Here is a 21471-nt window from a genome sequence, read left to right as displayed (position 1 = left end):
TCTACAATTAATGTTCAGTGACATTTCCACCTAAAATTGAAAATAAGCTCGAAATTCGAGAAAATGTGTTTATTCAATAATGCAAACTGTTGGCAACTGATTCTATTAAATCATTCACTATGAAGAGATAGCAGACTTCGTGTGTCTCCAGCAATATTGTCCTGTCACCAGCTGGCAGATCTTTGAATAGTAGACTTGAGATGCGCGTGTACACTAGCGTCAGGTGATCAATTTTCATAACGGCAAGGAAAGTTGTGTGAGTGCGCCACACCAGATTTTTTTATAAACAGTTTGTTGCCAAAACAGTCACCTTGACAACCGTTCTCACATAATAAGTATCCATGTAGGGCTAGCCTACATCACTACTATTCTCAATATTGTAGTGAAAACAGTTACTCGACCACTAACTCTACTGGTGAAAACCAGGCCTAAGGGCTAGAGCACATTAAGCGTTTTTACAGTCGTCGATTGGCTGATTGAGTTGTCGCCTAAAAAACGCTCAAAGTGGCCTACCCTCAATGTTAGTAGACAGAAGGTTAGTCACTCATCTGTAGTATTTAAGTTGACATGCAATTGGAGTGGGAGAACTGCAGCCGTGACGTAGGCTGTAGTACAGAGTAGGCAGAATATCGCATTCTTGAAAATCATACGGTGACGTAGTCAAATTATACAACACAAACATTTTCTGACATGCAAGCTTTCTGTTTCTGCTTTACATTAATTATCAAAACATTTTAAAAATACAAGCATTCTGCCATTTAAAAGCGAAAACCCCACCTCCTAACCTGCCCGTTCGAATCATTAAGGTTTCTTCATCTTCTAGGTCGTGTTTATATTTTGTAGTTTGGCTATACATCAGCTTGTGAATTTCGGGGATGAGATATTTTGATTCTCGTAGAACATGTGCTCGATACCAGCATATTGTGTTCAGTGCATTTATATGAATTAAATGCATCGGATTTATCGGGATCGGTTTATTGCAATGCATTGGTTTATCAAGATTTTTTTATGGGTTAATCTGAAATTATAATAGTATAACGTTGTCTACTAACGCTTTTCAAGCTTATTAACTTTTTCGTGTCACGTTTTTATATTCTTGAAAAACGTTCAACTTCATTTTATTCATACAAGTTGAATGAACTTAAAATATTTACCAACATCATTAGAATCGGTGATTCATTCGCTATAAGTATGGATAATTTTACAGTTCTAGGTCAATCTTGAGGGGATTAAATGACGATGTATTTGAAGATACAGTGAATAAATTGTATGCTCAGTGTGGTTACTCTATCACATTTTTACTACACGTGACGTCACCCTGGCGTTACCCCCACCACTTTGAATATTACATCTGTGAGTGATCAACCTTCAGTCTACTAACGTTGGCCTACCCCAAGTGTCCTCCGATGGTCGGTAAGTGTGAAAACGGCCAGCAATGTCATGAATAATAATATCGAGTCCTCCTGTATCTAAACGATATTTTCTACACGAAATCCAACTGACCTTTAGTACTCTCATCATCATCGGAGACATCCACCTCCTGCTCGAGCCGCTGCCGGGCGTTGGTGAAGACCGACTGCAACACTATGCTGTCCTCATGTATGAGGGAGGCCTCCTCGTTGTAGAGCTGCGCGTTCTTGCACAGCTGGAAGAAGTCACGCTCCAGGTCGTCGAAGCACTCGTATTTGCCGCCTTCCTCGATGCGCGACATTATCTTCTTGATGTCGACCGGCTTCTTGATGACGTCATAGTAGTCGGGCAGCTCGCGACGGGAGGGAAGTTTCATGAATGGGTCGCTGAGGACGCGAGAGTCGCTGTCGAGAAAGAAAAAAGAAAATAATTGATAACTTGAATGAAAATTAGTTGTTTGTCAAGTGGAACTGACATTGTGTATAGAATAGGATAGAATTTTATTATTCATTCAATATTTACAAAAAATACAGTCGAACCTCTGTATAACGATGTCGATCATCCCGAGAAAAAATTCGCTGCAGAGAGGTATTCGTTATTGAGAGGTTCTGTCAAGAAAACTGCCACGATCCTATGGATCTTATAATATCGTATCACGGCGGTAAATAAATGAATATAGTACATAGAATATATAGTACATAGTACATATAGTACATAGAACATATCATCGCGAACGTAGGTAGGGTACCTATTAGGCCAATATTAATATGGAAATTCCAAAATTCATTCTGTTTGAGAAAAAACATGTTTTTTGAATATTTGTAGAATGTGATAAGTAAGTAATCTCACCAATTTATTTTCAGAAAGCTTGATTTGTACTATTAGTAGAGTTTAATCAAAGTATATACTCTTTAGCAATATTTTTCAACTTTTTACACTACTATTAGATGGCACGCAAAATACGGTTATTTTGTCAATAGCTTTACTATAAATAAGTTACTATAATAACTCAACTTTCCTATTTTTTAATGTTTTATATTTGAAAAAGTGAGTAGTTTTCGGTTGAATTTTGAATTTGAATAAAAAATGTTCGATAAACGACTAACATGTATTCAAACAGTCAGACATGTCACATGTCTGGTACACTATTTTACAGTTTTAATCCTTGCCTGATAATTTTGAAAGCCTCTAGAACTTCTTGATCTGACAGATTCTTCTCCTCAGGTTCGTCACAGCCATCATCATTCAATGAATTGGAATGTGTGACAAAAGCAAGAATGGGAAAGTCGTTCACCTGCCTGGTCTACAATAATTACAAGTTCTTGGAATTTCCAGTAACTTGCATTCAATTTCCGACATGTCTTTCACCCTCTAATGACTGTCAACCATCCTATCTTCTTCCTACCTGAATTGCCATTATTTTTAGTCTATTGACCTTTCTGCTGAAACTAAACAATTCCTTGGAAATAACCGTCTGCTTCCTATACACACTACACTTTGTATGTTGAAGTCAAGAAAAAACTTTGTTGTTGAGAGGTCCGAAACTCGTTAAATAGAGGTAAATAAAAAAAATACTATAATCATAATACAATCATGACATTGGAGGAAAAACTAGGCTAAGCCTGTACTATTTCTCTCCAAAAATTTTGATAAAATGTTAATGTTGTCCAAAAGATAAGGTTATATAGTCACACACTGCTTCGTCACTTGATTTTCGGTCCAGAAATGATGATTCAACATTTTGAATTTTGAAGGTTGATTTTATACTCTAAATGAATCACAATAAATTAAAAACTTTAGAAATATTGCACTTATTTAAAAAAATTGAATACAAAATCAAATACCTACTCACTATTTGTTATTCACAGCTCTAAAATATATTTAGACTGAATATTATATTATATCATATAAATAAGCAGCCAAAATTCAAAATGTCATGGGACCAGGTAAAAATTTGTTGTGTAGAGCATTTCGTTAAGTGAAGGTTCGTTATAGAGAGGTTCTACTGTACATCTTTTTTAAATCACTATTATTCATTAGTCAGTCTTAAAAATACAAAAATAAAATTAACAAGTCATGTAAAACATAGATCACAAGTCACTCATATCATAAGAGAAATGGTACCCAGTCTATAGAAAAGAAATCATTAACTGTGTACGTTATGTGTACAGTAAATTGTTCCAGTTCCAATCGTAAATTGTTCCATCACGTGACTAATGCTAAATGTTCCCATGGAACGCCATTTCAAAATCGTTGGTTCAAGCTTTTGGCGCGCACAAATAATAATATAATGAGACAAGAATATTATTAATAATAATATAATTAATAATAATATAACAAGAATAAATTATTCCAGTTTTTTTTTTCAAAACAAATATATTTTCCAACTCAATAGCCCAATGAAATTTTTATTCCAAAATCACTGGTTAGGATCAATGATAAATAATAGCATAACGTAATATATGTTTATTTTCTATTCATGTTTAAAAGGTTAGGTTTTGCTTTGAATTTATAAACCTAAACCATACCAAGAAATCGAAACGTATTTTCACAAAATATTAGTTACAAAATAGTTTGGAGAGCATTTGAATTATCCCGCTGCAATCAGTTTTTTGCTAGAGGCCTAATGCCAATAACACAACCTCACACACACTCCTACTGGCGAACAAGTGTTTCACTTTTGCCAGTAGTTCTTCACCTCCAGCCGTATTTTACAGATAGATGATATAGATATTTTGAATAATAATTATTGTTTTTTTTCTGATTGTCACATCTTTGTAAAGTTTTTGTGTTTTGGTGAAATAAATTGAATTGAATTGAAAACAACAGCAAAATATTGAGAATTTCCCTCATGTTTACTGCGTTAAGTCCTGGACTTGAATAAGTCGAGAACTTAATAGACCCCGGAGTTTAGAACATGAACCCGTGACTCAGAAAGTTGATTTAAACCCGAGAGCTTATTTTAGTCCTGGACTCTGTAAGTCCAGAACTTATAGATCCCGAGCTCGGAGACCGGCCTTTAGAATACTTAATTAATGGAAATAGATTCATTCATTCATTATTTTAGACTCACCTGTCGGTGTACCTGATGACAATATTCATCAGCTTCTTCATCTGCCTCCTCATTTTCGCATCTCCCGCCTTCTCACCCGATCCTCCTCCACCACCTCCACCCCCGCTTCCTCCTTCCTTTCCTCCTCTCTTCTTCTTGCCGCTGGCCGGCGGTTCATCATCATCCTCTTCCACTCCTTTTCGCTTCCTCTTTCGCGTCTTCTTCACTATCTTCACCTCTTCCTCTTCTTCATCCTCAAAGTCTTCAATACCGTCGTCGATTGCTTTCAGCCATTCCTTCAAAGGAGAGAAAAAAGGAAATAATTGATAATATACAGAATTAGAAGAGGCGTTAGCTACAAGAAGGGCATATAGCTGAGATCTAAGTTTTTCAGAAACAGTGTTTAAAGTTTTAATAACTAGTTTAAATGTAAAATGCATTAAGATAAGGCAATTAACTCCTAAAACCAACAAGATTAATCACTTCTGTACAAAATTTGAGTATGAAATATAAGTTATAAGGGATTAAGTAATATGATATATACTAGTAGTTCTGCGAACAGTAGACCTCGCTCATGAATACAACTTTCAATCTAATGAGAAGGGCCCAGTACAGTAAGTACAGTATATTGTGAAGATTTAGCCATGATTGTCATCTATTATTTTCTCCATTGAAAGTGCTAGATACACTGTTTCCAGGGACACCGGACTTATAAAGGAGTACCTTTATAACAAATACATACCTTTTAAATGAAAAAGACTAAGAAATTGTCAAAAAAACACAGATTAATTGATACTCAGAAAGACCGGTTTCGGTCATTATCAGAGTTTACCAGAGATTGACAATGGTGTAATTACCGAAACCGGTATTTCTAAGTATCAATAAATCTGTGGTTTTTTGACAATTTCTTGGTCTTTTTAATTAAATGTTAATAATTACCATAATATCAACTTCTCAACTACACAAAAAGGAAAAAAAATACCTTTATACCTTTACATACAAATTTTTCTCTACAACTGCAGTATTGGACTCTAATACAATAAAGATTTTTTAAATAATTTATCCAATTAATTTGTTAAATCAATTTAATAATAATAATAAGATGATTCAATTTAATTATTCTATCTAATCATAATAGTTTATTTTATAATGATATATTATTAGAATAAGATAAAACAATATTAGTATTAACTGCAAAAAAATCTGGTAGGAACGAGAATTGAACGTGGGTTCCACAAGGTGCGTACATATATACGCGCCGCGAACATGAGCAATTCACTTTTAATCAGCTGATGCCAAGCTTTTTATATCTGTATCTTACCGTTTCTGTACAGATATAGTCAGCTGATTAAAAGTGAATTGCTCATGTTCGCGGCGCGTATATCTGTACGCACCTACAGTGTGACATAACACGGTCTAACCGACTCGACCACCATATGCTCGTAACAATAGATGCGAAAAAGTATGGGAATGAATTGCTGTATCTTCAAAGACACATCCTTTCTGGATTGAGGTTAGTTCGCGGTTTTTTAAATATTACAAAAAAACCAGAGGTTTTATAAAAAATCGTTACACATACGTTTCTGCGCCTTGTTTCAAAGAACTTGCATACCAAATTTCATACAAATCGGACAATAACTGCGGTACAAACAGACAAAAGCCGATCGAGTCGAAACTAAGACCTCAGCTTCGCTTCGGTCAACAATAACGTGGACCTCACTATAGTCTAAAGATGAATAAAATTAGAGATTCAGAAAGCAACTAACCTTCTCAGTCAAACTATCGCTGTAATCGACCTCCTTCCTTTGCCTGGACCCTCTCCCCATATGCAGCTCGGGTTCCTCCTCATATGCCCACTTCTCCACTTCCTCATCATCCTTCACCAGCCACTCCGGCAGTTCATTTACCTCGATCAGCCTCGACTTCCGCGCCGGTCCCAGCTTGGCCTCCTCCCTTCTCCTCTCAATATCCATCCTCTGATAGGTATCAAACTCGTTCTCTCTCCTTGCAATCATCTGATTCACCGTCTCATCATCGGGAACCTCGTTTTCCTCCTCATCGTCCGCATCGTCCTGATGTAAAATAGTTTGTAAAAACTGTTGTCTCTCGGACCCCGTCGATTTCTGATCAAACATACCAGCTTGAATCACCTTCTCGTCCATGTTTAGCTTGTACCTAGCTGCCGCTAAAATTCTCTCCTCAACCGAGTTCACAGTCATCAACCTCAACACCCTCACCTCGTTCTGTTGCCCGATACGATGGGCTCTGTCCTGGGCCTGCAAATCCTGATGGGGGTTCCAATCTGAATCAAAAATAATCACAGTGTCCGCAGCTTGTAGATTCAACCCCAAACCACCAGCCCTTGTACTCAACAAGAATATAAAATACTCACTTTCGGGGTTGTTAAACTTCTTCAACAGATCCCCCCGGTCCTCAGCCTTGGTCGTACCATCCAACCTCAGATACAAAAACCCTCTCCAAGACAAATAATCCTCCATGATTGTCATCAACTGAGTCATCTGACAGAATAACAACACCCTATGGTTTGTAGCTTTTAACTTCGGCAGGATACGATCCAACAACTCAAACTTCCCGCTCACTCTGTACAAATCCGGACCCGAAATAGTCCCTGAGGAGCTCCCCACATGCTCACAGTACTTCTCCTCTATATTCTGGAACATAAACGGGTGGTTACAAAGTTTCCTGAGCTGCACGATCGTGTTCATCAGCGCCTTAGCACCGCCCTTACCCTGTTTCCCCTTCTCGGATCCATCTGTGAGCAACACACCCTTGCTCTGCATGTGTTTGTACAGAACTTTCTGTAACCCGGACATGTCACACTTGACGATATACTCGACTTTGTCGGGTAGTTGGGATTCCACCTCTTTCTTCAAACGTCTCAGCAGGAAGGGACGTAGAACTTTGTGTAAACGACGGATAATCAGGATCGTTTCTTCCTCGTTCAACTCAACTTTCTCACCGGTTGTTGCGAACGGCGCGTTGAACCACTGTTCAAACGTTGAACACGATTTGAAGATTGACGGCAACAAAAAGTTCAACAAAGCCCACAACTCAGGTAACTTATTCTGCAACGGGGTTCCTGTCAAGAGTAACCTATGAGGCGCAGTGTAATGTGTGTTCAACACCTGTGTCAGCTTACAATGATGGTTCTTCATACGGTGACCCTCGTCTATGATCATGTACTTCCAATGCAGCTTCGCCAACACCGACTTATCCTTGATTACATACTCATAAGTCGTCAACAACACATTAAACTTGGTGGACCGCATCTGAGACTGCAGCGTGCGTCGAATCGCGGGCGACCCTTTGTAAGCGACCACCACCACACTGGGAGACCATTTCTCAAACTCCAACACCCAGTTGGACAGAGTTGATAACGGGACGATAATCAAAAACGGACCGTTCACCTTTTTCTTCTCCATTAAATACGTGATTAAACCGATTGTTTGTATAGTTTTACCTAAACCCATCTCGTCTGCTAGGATTCCGTTGAGGTTATTGTTAAACAGGGAGACTAACCATTCCAAACCCTTGATTTGATACTCTTTTAACTTTCCGTTAACCATGATTGTAGCCTGTTCTGTGACAGATTCATGAATAGTATGAGCGATACTGTAGTAGGTGTGTTCCTCACTAGTATTCTTATACTCATCATCCTCAACCTTTGCCTTCTTGATCACCTCATGCGCTTTATCTTCGTCAGACTTGGGGTGACTTGATTTACTCTCCTTCTTCTCACTCTCGTCATACTCGTTATCCGACTGATCAGAGTTCTCCTCGTCGCTGGACTCCTCCACCGCCTCCCATCCAGGATGAGCTTCCAACCAGGCACTCAAATCCCTAAGGAGAGGTGCATCATCTCCACTCAGCTGATTCCCGGTCGCTTTTTCGACCACAGTCACATGTATCTCGGACATCTGCGAGTTCTCATCATCTACTCCACCGTCGTCCGTTGTCAGATTCAACGCTCCCGAACTGTCTGTCTTAACGGGACCCGACCCATCCTGTGCCATCTCGATTAGCTTCTTCTTCTTCTTTTTCTTTTTCTTCTTCTGTTGCTCCTGTTGTTTGCGACGCTGGTCCTGTTTGTGCTGTTTCACCATCTCTGTCAGATTGCCGATATATTCGTCGGTCTGAGAGAGAAGGAACGCCAGACGTTTGTCTTTCTTCTGATCGATCAGCTTACGGTAGCCTTCTTCGTCTTCTGCCATCAGCCTAAAAAAAAAAAATTAGGTAAGAAAAATGAAGAAACAGTACAAAATACTTTCATATTTTTAAAATTTACTTATCATATTCTACCTTCAATAACTTTTATAACTAAAATTACTAACTAGAATTTTATACATGCTTTGAAAAGAATATTATGGATCACCCCGACACATATTATTATAGAGGGGGGTATCATAATTAGGACTAAGTTTGGTATTAGCAACTTTTGTATGTCTGTTATAATAATTATGTATATGTTTTGTCAATAAACTCCTCTGTTTGCAATTCATTGGCATTCAGATAAATTATTATTAATACAGTGCATCAGTTGGAGGAATACATATTATACATATCTTCAGTTGACGATATTACCAAACAGAAAAGATAGCATACGAATATCCCATGGTATAAATCATTTATGTTCCAAATTTCAAGCCGATTACTGTCGACTACTGCCTATTATTACTGTTTTTTGGGACGAGAGTGCAAGAACGGCACAGTATGAGAGACTACCAGCGTCACATAGCTTCACCAAAAACACTACTAGGACTATCGGCTTGAGTTAACATTGAAATTTAGAACATGAATGCCCTATACCATGGCATATCACCATAGATTATACAGTATCACCACAAATGATACAGTATCAACACAATATGATACAGTATCATCTAAACTTGATACACAAAACCATAATTTGATACAAAACTTTCAAACTTTGAATGAACGCTCATCATATTTTCATTAAATGGTTACTGAAGCTAAAGATATTAGCTGTCTGATAGTATCTTGAATTGTTCTTCAATTAATCTGCAATTGGAAAATTCAACTAAAACTAGAATCCAAAGTTATTCCTGGGATTTTCTAACTTTGTTGTGACACATTTCACATTGTCTTTGACAAATAAGCTGAATGATTCAATTTGATTACCAATTACCGCATGACTGGAGTAATGGAGTAAATAGTTATTTCTCAGCTGAAACGTAAGGGTCATAGTTTTTCATACATCACCAGCTTAGACCAGTTATAGAATAGACACGCTGGGAAGTCTAGCCTCTGAAGCCAACATCTACTGCCATATCACCATATCTTGACGTCAGCATCGGATACAAAACTTTCCTGCAGAGTTTGTTTACATTGTTTTCTAACCGATGCTGACGTTACGATATGGTGATATGGCAGTAGATGTTGGCTTCATCGACTTTCAGAATAAATATACAATGGACCGTGTCTATCCTATAACTGGTCTAAGATCAACAGTTCTACATTTTTGATTTTTTTTTGGAAATCTAGAAGACATAACCTTATTTGGACTTCTAATGAAACCTACATTTGGGAGAGAAATAGTACAAAGTATTTTTAGTTTTTCTCCCCCGATCTGTGCTTCATTGTAAAAAAAGAATAAATAAAAGATGCTCTACTATAAATCTACAATAGTAGTATCGTACGTCCACTGTAGTTCTGATATTCATCTATATAAATAAAAATCGAGCCTCAAATTTTGACATTCAATAACTTTTTCATGTGTGCACAGAATAAGATAATTTTTTTAGTTGTGTTCGTTATGTTCAGGACCAGGTTTATGGTCTATCAAATTTATAATCCGACTTCAGGACTCTTTCCTTCTGAAGGACTCGGTCCTTCAAAGTTTACATGTAATCCTTATGGGAGAAGATTTGTGAGCTGGCGACACACAGCAATAAAAATCAGCTGTTATAATTATTGCATCATACAACAGCCGTCGGTAGATAGTAGACAAGAGTGTGTGCTGCTCCATAACCACCCTTGTATTTTATTCTAAACGCCCGTCTAAAAACCAAATGACTGTTCTGTGTGTAACCATCCAGCAGTGCGGCCTCAGGTTAAAGACTTACATGCTCTAAAGACATTGCTTTGTTTCGAATAATTGTGCTGTCCTCGGTGTTCAGAATTAATTGATTTTTGGTGAATTATTTATTTTGCAGTTGGAAAATCTATATATATAAAAGCGAAAAGGCACTCACTCACTCACTGACTGACTGAATGACAGACTCACTCACTCGCAGAACTAAAAATCTACCGGACCAAAAACGTTCAAATTTGGTAGGTATGTTCAGTTGGCCTTTTATAGGCGCACTAAGAAATCTTTTGGCAATATTTTAACTCTAAGGAATGTTTTCAAGGGTTTAAAGTTCGTCTTTTAGCATGTATAATTCTTCTTCTCCCAATCTCTTAATTATAATTGAAATTTCCATATCATATGTTTCTATAGAACTATAATCTAGATAGAGTACCTCTTCGAAACAGTTGTTAACTGGCAACTAAATTAATAATTTTGTCAGTTTGGCATTAAGTTGAGTTGACTTTGTTAGGTTGGCACCAAGTAGAAGATTTTAATGCATTTATCGCGGAAAAATTTATTGGGCACTGCTACTTCAATCGTGGGAATATTATATTACTAGCCGTCAGGCTCGCTTCGCTCGCCATATCCGTTTAGCCAGACGTTTAGTCTGGACCCCCCCTGGATTGTCCTAACATATGATAAAATGCTCAAATGAAAAATGCAGGCGAGCGAAGCGAGCCTGCTGATCTCATTCTTGGACGATCCAGTCGGGGGTCTAGGGGGCGGAGCCCCCTGGCTAGACGGATATGGCGAGCGAAGCGAGCCTGACGGCTAGTTATCTATATAAATAAAATGCCGCATCGCGCCTCCTCAGATGTGCATCTAGCTAAAGTTTGTCATGAGATGCATTAAACTATTTGGCGGTACGAAGTTCGCCGGGCCAGCTAGTCTACAATAAAATTGAATGAACAATGATGCCAACCTCCTCATTCTCTCCTTCTCTATCCTCTCCTGCTCCTTCTTCTGTTCTCTCTCGGCGTTGGCATGGTGGTTCATGACGGCCTTATTCAGCCGCCCAATCTTGGCCAGATTATTACGATGGTACTCCTTGAAGTCCTGCAAGCATACAACAACAAATCGTTATTCAAATCAAATCAATCAAAATAATTTAAATAATTGACAAGTCCATATGACCAAATGTACATAACCTATGTATAATATTTGGGCAATTTGAAACTAAATTGGGAAATTGAAGAAGTTTTGGGCAATGGCCTGTTTTTTCTTTTCCGATCATTGTATTGTTTGTGCTAACATAATAAATAAATCAATATACCCCTTTGAGAGGAGGTCAGTGGCTGCTAAATTATCTATCTATCAAAACTGATTCAAGAACAAATATATTCAATCAAGTCAAGGAGTGCGAAAAACAGGAGGCCAAAGTGCTTATTCAAAAATGTCACACTTTCAAGACCCGACATTTAAAATATATATGTTTTATATACAACTATGAAAATTATGTTGGATAAAACTTGTAGAAGATTTTGTATTGGACAATAATGTCCGTATATATACAAAAAACCCAAAAATGATACCTTTAAGATTGTGCAAAAGCTAAAAAAACTTTTTTACTGGTGATGAAGATTTTGAAGTTTTTCGATTTGTATACTATACCATGAAGAATTTATCCCCAAAATCTCATGGATTTATCTCTTATCGAATTTGAAATGTTCTGTCCCAAAAATTTAAACTATATGCGCTCATATCTAAAAATAAAATAAATAAATTCGTATGGCTTTTGTTGGTGGGGAGTTCCCTTTCGGGAATGTTCCACCGCCTGAATATATAATTTAAGCCGTCAATGGGCCTTACGACTGTCATACTTCAGCCGGGACCGACAGTTTAACGTGCCCATCCGATAACACGGATAGCTCATATCTAAAAAGTAATTATCAGAAAAAAATGAAACGGCATATAGGCAAGGTATGACTCATGGGGTAATATTCACGGCTTTGCAAAAACATCAGTCTTCAGAGACCATACATGGAAGCTGCATTTTCCCTACACACAGAGAATCTTCATGAATGAGAGAGTTGCAACATATCACCAACAATGAAAGAACATGCTGGACGAATGTCAGCTGATAGGCTATATTATGATAAAATGATGTAACTCAAAAAAGCTCCTAGTGTATCTTTTCGGATGCAACACGTTGCTTTCGAGAAGATTAAAAAGAGCATCTGTTGCTTATGGGAAGATACATTCAAGCTCCTTGTGTATCTTTTCGGATGCAACACGTTGCTTTCGAGAAGATTAAAAAGAGCATCTGTTGCTTATGGGAAGATACATTCAAGCTCCTTGTGTATCTTTTCGGATGCAACACGTTGTTTTTGATAAGATTCTAAATGCCGGTTTCGGAGTTCGGGATATAGCTAAGTTCTAGACTTTAAACAGCAATTCATTTTTCTAGTTTTTCGAAATCCTATACTATTAAACGAGCAGCTTCTGTTTATATGTTTAGATGTTTGTATTTCACCGGATCTCGAAAACGGCTCTAACGATTTTCACGAAATACAGAACATAGTAGGTTTATAATATAAAGATTCGATTGCACTAGGTCTCATCCCTGGGAAAACTTGCTGAAGGACATTAAAAGGATAATTATTATTTATCATTGGAAAAACAGCTGATAATAATTATTTCGTCGTCTGTTGGTGATGGAGGTGAGTGAGCGAGTTCATGTGTGTGGGATTGTGTCAAATTATGACTCAGCTGTTAAACTTTTGTAATCATTGAATCATGAACTTAGTGCCGGTTGCAAAAAAGCCGGGTTATTTTCAATCCTGATTGATTCCAGTAGATCCATCTTTTTGAAATGGTCTTCACTGATTTGGTTCACGTGACGTTAACCAGGATTAAAATTTAACCGGCTCTTGTGCAACTTGGCCTTTGTGAGGGACATTTTTGCATTCCTCTGGGAATTAATCTCAATTTACTGTTATTAGATAGAACATTTCTGTATGAATGTTATCATACAACGTTGTTCTTCTTTCGTAATACATTTTTTATGCTTTTGTACTCCAAAGCGAAGCTCGGTCCCCGATATTTTGATTTAAACGTGGACTACGAATACGCCCCGTTTCGGAAAGCCAATTTTCTGACTCCAGCTGTTCAAAGTCTAGAACTCATCTAAATCCCGAGCTCGGAAACCGGCCCTAAATAGCATCTGTTGCTCAAGGAGAGCATTAAAGCTCCTTGTGTATCTTTTCGGATGCAACACGTTGTTTTTGATAAGATTCTAAATGCCGGTTTCGGAGTTCGGGATATAGCTAAGTTCTAGACTTTAAACAGCAATTCATTTTTCTAGTTTTTCGAAATCCTATACTATTAAACGAGCAGCTTCTGTTTATATGTTTAGATGTTTGTATTTCACCGGATCTCGAAAACGGCTCTAACGATTTTCACGAAATTCAGAACATAGTAGGTTTATAATATACAGATTCCATTGCACTAGGTCTCATCCCTGGGAAAACTCGCTTAATGACATTAAAAGGATAATTATTATTCTTCATTGGAAAAACAGCTGATAATAATTATTTCGTCGTCTGTTGGTGATGGAGGTGAGTGAGCGAGTTCATGTGTGTGGGACTGTGTCAAAATTATGACTCAGCTGTTAAACTTTTATAAACATTCAATCATGTACTTAGTGCCGGTTGCAAAAAAGCCGGGTTATTTTCAATCCTGATTAGTCCCAGTAGATCCATCTTTTTGAAATGGTCTTCACTGATTTGGTTCACGTGACGTTAATCAGGATTAAAATATAACCGGCTCTTGTGCAACTGGGCCTTTGTGAGGGACATTTTTGTATTCCTCTGGGAATCAATCTCAATTTACTGTTATTAGATAGAACATTTCTTTATGAATGAATGAATGAATAGACAACGTTGTTCTTCTTTCGAAATACATATTTTATGCTTTTGTACTCCAGAGCGAAGCTCGGTCCCCAATATTTTGATTTAAACGTGGACTACGAATACGCCCCGTTTCGAAAAGCCAATTTTCTGACTCCAGCTGTTCAAAGTCTAGAACTCATCTAAATCCCGAGCTCGGAAACCGGCCCTAAATAGCATCTTATGCTCATGGAAAGATACATTTAAGCTCCTATGTGTATCTTTTCGGATGCAACACGCTGCTTTTGAGAAGATACAAAAGAGCATTTGTTGCTAATGGAGAGATACATAATTTTCAAAAATGTTCGATGTTATTGAACGGGTAGTATTGTAGTCTAGTGACCCTCAGCCGATAGGCAAAGCTACAGGACCCGGACTGTAATTTCTATTCAACCAATACAGCAATAATTTATTGTCAGGAAGCTCCTCCATACCTTGCAATGTTGCAGAATAGTGCTGAGATACTCCTGATGCTTCTGTCTGCGTTTCCGCTCAGCCTCCAGCTTCTGTTGCTTCTCGAGCTTCTCAGTGGCGCGCGCTTCACGCAGATTCTGTCGCTTCGTGCGTTTGTACGCCTTCACGTTCACGGCTGTCTCCAGCGTCGTGTCGCGTCGTGTGCATGCTATCACCTGAAATCATTGAAATTTAGTAATTATTGTTCTTTGACAAAAATGACTTAGCCTATATATTTATTTATAATGTTGTTACCAGCTTGCAGTGACTGAAAAAAATTCGTTGTTAGTCATTTTTATCTATATTTGTTATTGCAAGTTTTTATTAAAAACTGTTGCAATTGATCCAGATAAACAACCCCTGTGTTTTGCTAGTTCGTCTTTTAGCATGTATATTCTTCTTATTCTCTTCATTATAATTGAAAAATTTCCATACCGTATGTTGATATAGAACTATAATCTAGAGAGAGTACCTCTTCGAAACAGTAGTTAACTGGTAACTAAATTAATAATTTTGTCAGGTTGGCATTAAGTTGAGTTGACTTTGTTAGGTTGGCACCAAGTTGAAGATTGAACTGCATTTATCGCGGAAAAATTGATTGGGCACTGCTACTTCAATCAGAGCTATTCCTGGGAATATTATATTACTAGCCGTCAGGCTCGCTTCGCTCGCCATATCCGTTTAGCCAGACGTTTAGTCTGGACCCCCGACTGGATCGTCCTAACATATGATAAAAATGCTCAAATGAAAAATGCAGGTGAGCGAAGCGAGCCTGCTGATTTCATTCTTGGACGATCCAGTCGGGGGTCCAGGGGGCAGAGCCCCCTGGCTAGACGGATATGGCGAGCGAAGCGAGTCTGACGGCTAGTTTTTTATATCACTATCAATTATTTGAGTAGCAGCATAGAGGAACAATAGCGTGAGTAGATATCCCATGGCATAGGGAGTTTATGTCGTAACTTTTACTGTTATCTCAAGCCGATTATTATCGATTACTGTCGATTTTCACTATTTTGTTGAGGTGAGAGTGTATGAACGGCACAGTATGAGAGACTACCAGTGTCACACAGCTTCAAGGAAAAGAACTATGTGTACTATCGGCTTGAGATAACAGTAAAGGTGCGTACAGACTTTCGCTCTACTCCGCAACCGAACATCACTCCAGCAGAGCGATTGATGATCGACCGGGGAGCAACAGTGGTTCGACCGGGGAACGCGAGAAGATCTAACATCTTCCGTAACGTTCATGATGGGTGCGTGGGCGGAGCGACTGTGGTTCGATGGAGGAACGAGGGCGGTACGAGGGCGGTACGAGGGCGGAGCGTGCTCGGTGCGGATTGGTAGCGCGTATATGTGTACGCAGCTTAAAAGTTACGACATAAACTCCCTATACCATGGGATATCTACTTACGCTATTGTTTCTCTATGGTAGCAGTTTGAAATAGTCTAAATCATCTAATAATTGTAATACAATACCTCGCTACGTAATTGCCGTTGGAAGTCGAGCACTCGTTTTTGAGAAAGCTACAAAAGAGCATTGTTGCTAATGGAGATACATTAAAACTCCTTCGTGTGTATCTTTTCGGATGTAACAGATTGTTTTTGAGAAAGCTACAAAAGAGCATCTGTTGCTTATGGAAAGCTCCTTGTGTATCTTTTCGGATGCAACACGCTGCTTTTGAGAAGATACAAAAGAGCATTTGTTGCTAATGGAGAGATACATTAAAACTCCTTCGTGTGTATCTTTTCGGATGTAACAGATTGTTTTTGAGAAAGCTACAAAAGAGCATCTGTTGCTTATGGAAAGCTCCTTGTGTATCTTTTCGGATGCAACACGTTGCTTTTGAGAAGATACAGAGCAGCATTGTTGCTAATGGAGAGATACATTAAAGCTCTTGGTGTGTATCGTTTCGGATGCAACACGCTGCTTTTGAGAAGATACAAAAGAGCATTTGTTGCTAATGGAGAGATACATTAAAGCTTCTTGGTGTGTATCTTTTCGGATGCAACAGGTTGTTTTTGAGAAAGCTACAAAAGAGCATCTGTTGCTTATGGAAAGCTCCTTGTGTATCTTTTCGGATGCAACACGTTGCTTTTGAGAAGATACAGAGCAGCATTGTTGCTAATGGAGAGATACATTAAAGCTTCTTGGTGTGTATCTTTTCGGATGTAACAGATTGTTTTTGAGAAAGCTACAAAAGAGCATCTGTTGCTTATGGAAAGCTCCTTGTGTATCTTTTCGGATGCAACACGTTGCTTTTGAGAAGATACAGAGCAGCATTTGTTGCTAATGGAGAGATACATTAAAGCTTCTTGGTGTGTATCTTTTCGGATGCAACAGATTGTTTTTGAGAAAGCTACAAAAGAGCATCTGTTGCTTATGGAAAGCTCCTTGTGTATCTTTTCGGATGCAACACGTTGCTTTTGAGAAGATACAGAGCAGCATTTGTTGCTAATGGAGAGATACATTAAAGCTTCTTGGTGTGTATCTTTTCGGATGCAACAGGTTGTTTTTGAGAAAGCTACAAAAGAGCATCTGTTGCTTATGGAAAGCTCCTTGTGTATCTTTTCGGATGCAACACGTTGCTTTTGAGAAGATACAAAAGAGCATTTGTTGCTAATGGAGAGATACATAAAACTCCTTCGTGTGTATCTTTTCGGATGTAACAGATTGTTTTTGAGAAAGCTACAAAAGAGCATCTGTTGCTTATGGAAAGCTCCTTGTGTATCTTTTCGGATGCAAAACGTTGCTTTTGACAAGATACAGAGCAGCATTTGTTGCTAATGGAGAGATACATAAAGCTGCTTGGTGTGTATCTTTTCGGATCTAACAGATTGTTTTTGAGAAAGCTACAAAAGAGCATCTGTTGCTTATGGAAAGCTCCTTGTGTATCTTTTCGGATGCAACACGTTGCTTTTGACAAGATACAGAGCAGCATTTGTTGCTAATGGAGAGATACATTAAAGCTGCTTGGTGTGTATCTTTTCGGATGCAACAGGTTGTTTTTGAGAAAGCTACAAAAGAGCATCTGTTGCTTATGGAAAGCTCCTTGTGTATCTTTTCGGATGCAACACGTTGCTTTTGACAAGATACAGAGCAGCATTTGTTGCTAATGGAGAGATACATTAAAGCTGCTTGGTGTGTATCTTTTCGGATGCAACAGGTTGTTTTTGAGAAAGCTACAAAAGAGCATCTGTTGCTTATGGAAAGCTCCTTGTGTATCTTTTCGGATGCAACACGCTGCTTTTGAGAAGATACAAAAGAGCATTTGTTGCTAATGGAGAGATACATTAAAACTCCTTCGTGTGTATCTTTTCGGATGCAACAGGTTGTTTTTGAGAAAGCTACAAAAGAGCATCTGTTGCTTATGGAAGCTCCTTGTGTATCTTTTCGGATGCAACACGTTGCTTTTGACAAGATACAGAGCAGCATTTGTTGCTAATGGAGAGATACATTAAAGCTGCTTGGTGTGTATCTTTTCGGATCTAACAGATTGTTTTTGAGAAAGCTACAAAAGAGCATCTGTTGCTTATGGAAAGCTCCTTGTGTATCTTTTCGGATGCAACACGTTGCTTTTGAGAAGATACAGAGCAGCATTTGTTGCTAATGGAGAGATACATTAAAGCTTCTTGGTGTGTATCTTTTCGGATGCAACAGGTTGTTTTTGAGAAAGCTACAATAGAGCATATGTTGCTTATGGAAAGCTCCTTGTGTATCTTTTCGGATGCAACACGTTGCTTTCAAGAAGATATACAAAAGAGCATCTGTTGCTTAAGTAAAGATACATAATTTTCAAAAATGTTGGATGTTATTGAACGGGTAGTATTGTAGTCTAGTAGCCCTCCGCCGATAGGCAAAGCTACAGGACTAAGACTGTAATTTCTATTATAATTAACCAATACTTGTCAGGAAGCTCCTCCATACCTTGCAATGCTGCAGTATAGTGCTGAGATACTCCTGGTGCTTCTGCCTGCGTTTCCGCTCAGCCTCCAGCTTCTGTTGCTTCTCGAGCTTCTCAGTGGCGCGCGCTTCACGCAGATTCTGTCGCTTCGTGCGTTTGTACGCCTTCACGTTCACGGCTGTCTCCAGCGTCGTGTCGCGTCGTGTGCATGCTATCACCTGAAATCATTTAATTCATTGATTCCTTGGTCAATTTGACACTTACAAGCACTTGAGTCCACTTTTTAAACAAATGAGATAATTTCACATCCGGATGTAGAATTTCGAGATCTACACTTTGGGTAAAACCACTTTAGTCCTACTTCCATTATCAAGACCACAATAACATCTTAAGTCAGGTATCGCAGATGAATTTTGGGAATCTATGCTTGGGTATAAACACTCTACTGTGATTAGTTTGAAAATGTGAATAGCTTGCTGTTTGGATGGTGTAAAGTATCATTTGGTAAAATGACTCAAGTCATTAGTCATCGTTTTCCATGGATTAGGAGAACCATGATACCATATTATCACAGAGGATATCATAAGAAGATGTTCTTATCATTTATGTTCCAATTTCCAATGTTAGCTCAAGCCGATTACTGTCGACTACTGTCTATTATATTACTGTTTGTTGGGGTGAGAGTGAGAGACTACCAGCGTTACATAGCTTCACAAAAACAACTACTAGGACTTGAGTTGAAAGTGCATTTTGGAACATGAATGGTGTCCAAGATTGCTATCTTCTATCTCCGGTAATGATTATATCTCCGGTAATCTATATATATAAAAGCAAAATGGCACTCACTCACTGACTGACTCACTCACTCACTCACTCACTCACTCACTCACTCACTCACTCACTCACTCGCATAACTGAAAATCTACCGGACCAAAAACGTTCAAATTTGGTAGGTATGTTCAGTTGGCCCTTCAGAGGCGCACTAAGAAATCTTTTGGCAATATTTTAACTCTAAGGGATGTTTTTAAGGGTTTAAAGTTCGTCTTTCAGCATGTATATTCTTCTTCTCCCAATCTCTTAATTATAATTGAAATTTCCATATCATATGTTACTATAGAACTATAATCTAGATAGAGTACCTTCGAAACAGTTGTAACTGGCAACTAAATTAATAAATTTGTCAAGTTGGCATTAAGTTGAGTTGACTTTGTTAGGTTGGCACCAGTTGAAGATTTAAATGCATTCATCGCGGAGAAATTGATTGGGCACTGCTACTTCAATCCTGGGAATATTATATTACTAGCAGTCAGGCTCGCTTCGCTCCCCATATCCGTTTAGCCAGCCGTTTAGTCTGGACCCCCGACTGGATTGTCCTAACATATGATAAAAATGCCCAAATGAAAAATGCAGGCGAGCGAATCGAGCTGCTAATCTCATTCTTGGACGATCCAGCCGGGGGTCCAGGGGGCGGAGCCCCCTGGCTAGACGGATATGGCGAGCGAAGCGAGCCTGACGGCTAGTGATTATTATACAATGGACAATGATGATTGAATCAGCACATTTGTGAATTGGGAATAAAGAATACTGATTGCTAAGTATACAATACTCATACTGGCAACAGGTCAGCCCGAGTTGAAAGCAGAGAAAGGTCGATAAAAATACTATGTTACTTAGGGTCGTTTGCACAGTCAAAGCTTAAACTAAATTTAATCAGCTGGTGGCTTAAACTCAAAAATGAGACAAATAATAACAAACGAGTCTTGATACGGATTTAATCCAGTTTAAAATGGAATTTAGTTTAAACTGTCTCAGTGCAAACGGCCCTTGCGTCATTGCATGCAATTAATACTCCACACGACAGCTGTTTTTTTACCAGTAAGTTACATTGAGATATTAATTGCATGCGTCATTGCATGCAATTAATAATCCATTCGACAGATTTATTATGAAAAATTGTATAGTCTGATTTTTACAGTAATATTGGTGTTCGATGAAGACTCCGTTTCCTTTTGTATTATCCTTAGAATGCAAAATTTCAAAAAAACCTTATTTTATACGTCGACGAGAAATTCAAAAAGGTAAATTGTCAAATTTCATAAAAATCTATTGCTGCGTTTCGCCGTAAATGCGGAACATTAACATAAACATATAAACATAAAGAGAAATGCAAAACCGTCGACTTGAATCTTGGACCTCACTTCGCTCGGTCAATTATCTAGATTATCTATTAATTTATTGTAATACAGTACCTCGCTACGTAATTGCCGTTGGAAGTCGAGCACTCGTAATGCGCGCAACTCGATCTGTGCCTTAATGCGCAGGTCTTCTGACATAGTCGTTGGCAGGGAGCTCAGCTCTGAGATACGATGCGAAATACGTGCTGCAACTCGGTTTTCCCGTTCCTATAAACACACAAAACAAACATGAACCAAATCTTAGATATTTCTAGATAGTATTCTTAGTTAGACAGTATACTATTAGATAATATAGTATATCTATAAGCTATTTAAGCTTCTTACACATCGAACCACACTCCTCAAGGTGTATAGTGAGGTCCACGTTATAAGGGCAGTGTACGATTGACAATACTATTGCTGTACTTTTCTATCATACAACAAAACAGATAGCGCTATCTCTCTCTAGCTTTGCAATGTT

At 38.3% G+C, this 21471-nt stretch overlaps 1 protein-coding gene across 3 annotated transcripts in view; it reads right to left on the bottom strand.

The window, feature by feature from the left end:
* Positions 1 to 21471, bottom strand: part of LOC111057636 (ATP-dependent helicase brm) — an 86126-nt gene that overhangs the window by 19277 nt on the left and 45378 nt on the right. For all 3 annotated transcript variants that reach the window (XM_039433428.1, XM_039433427.1, XM_039433426.1), the window contains 6 exons: positions 21066 to 21218; positions 18840 to 19034; positions 11497 to 11630; positions 6229 to 8698; positions 4484 to 4758; positions 1504 to 1814 (listed from right to left, as the gene is read on the bottom strand). In XM_039433428.1, the coding sequence (XP_039289362.1) occupies positions 1504 to 1814; positions 4484 to 4758; positions 6229 to 8698; positions 11497 to 11630; positions 18840 to 19034; positions 21066 to 21218 (3538 nt within the window). The remainder of the gene's footprint in view (positions 1 to 1503; positions 1815 to 4483; positions 4759 to 6228; positions 8699 to 11496; positions 11631 to 18839; positions 19035 to 21065; positions 21219 to 21471) is intronic.

The sequence above is a fragment of the Nilaparvata lugens genome, chromosome 7 (genome assembly GCF_014356525.2).
Source record: "Nilaparvata lugens isolate BPH chromosome 7, ASM1435652v1, whole genome shotgun sequence".
NCBI lineage: Eukaryota > Metazoa > Arthropoda > Insecta > Hemiptera > Delphacidae > Nilaparvata > Nilaparvata lugens.
This window is presented reverse-complemented; position numbering and strand designations above follow the sequence as displayed.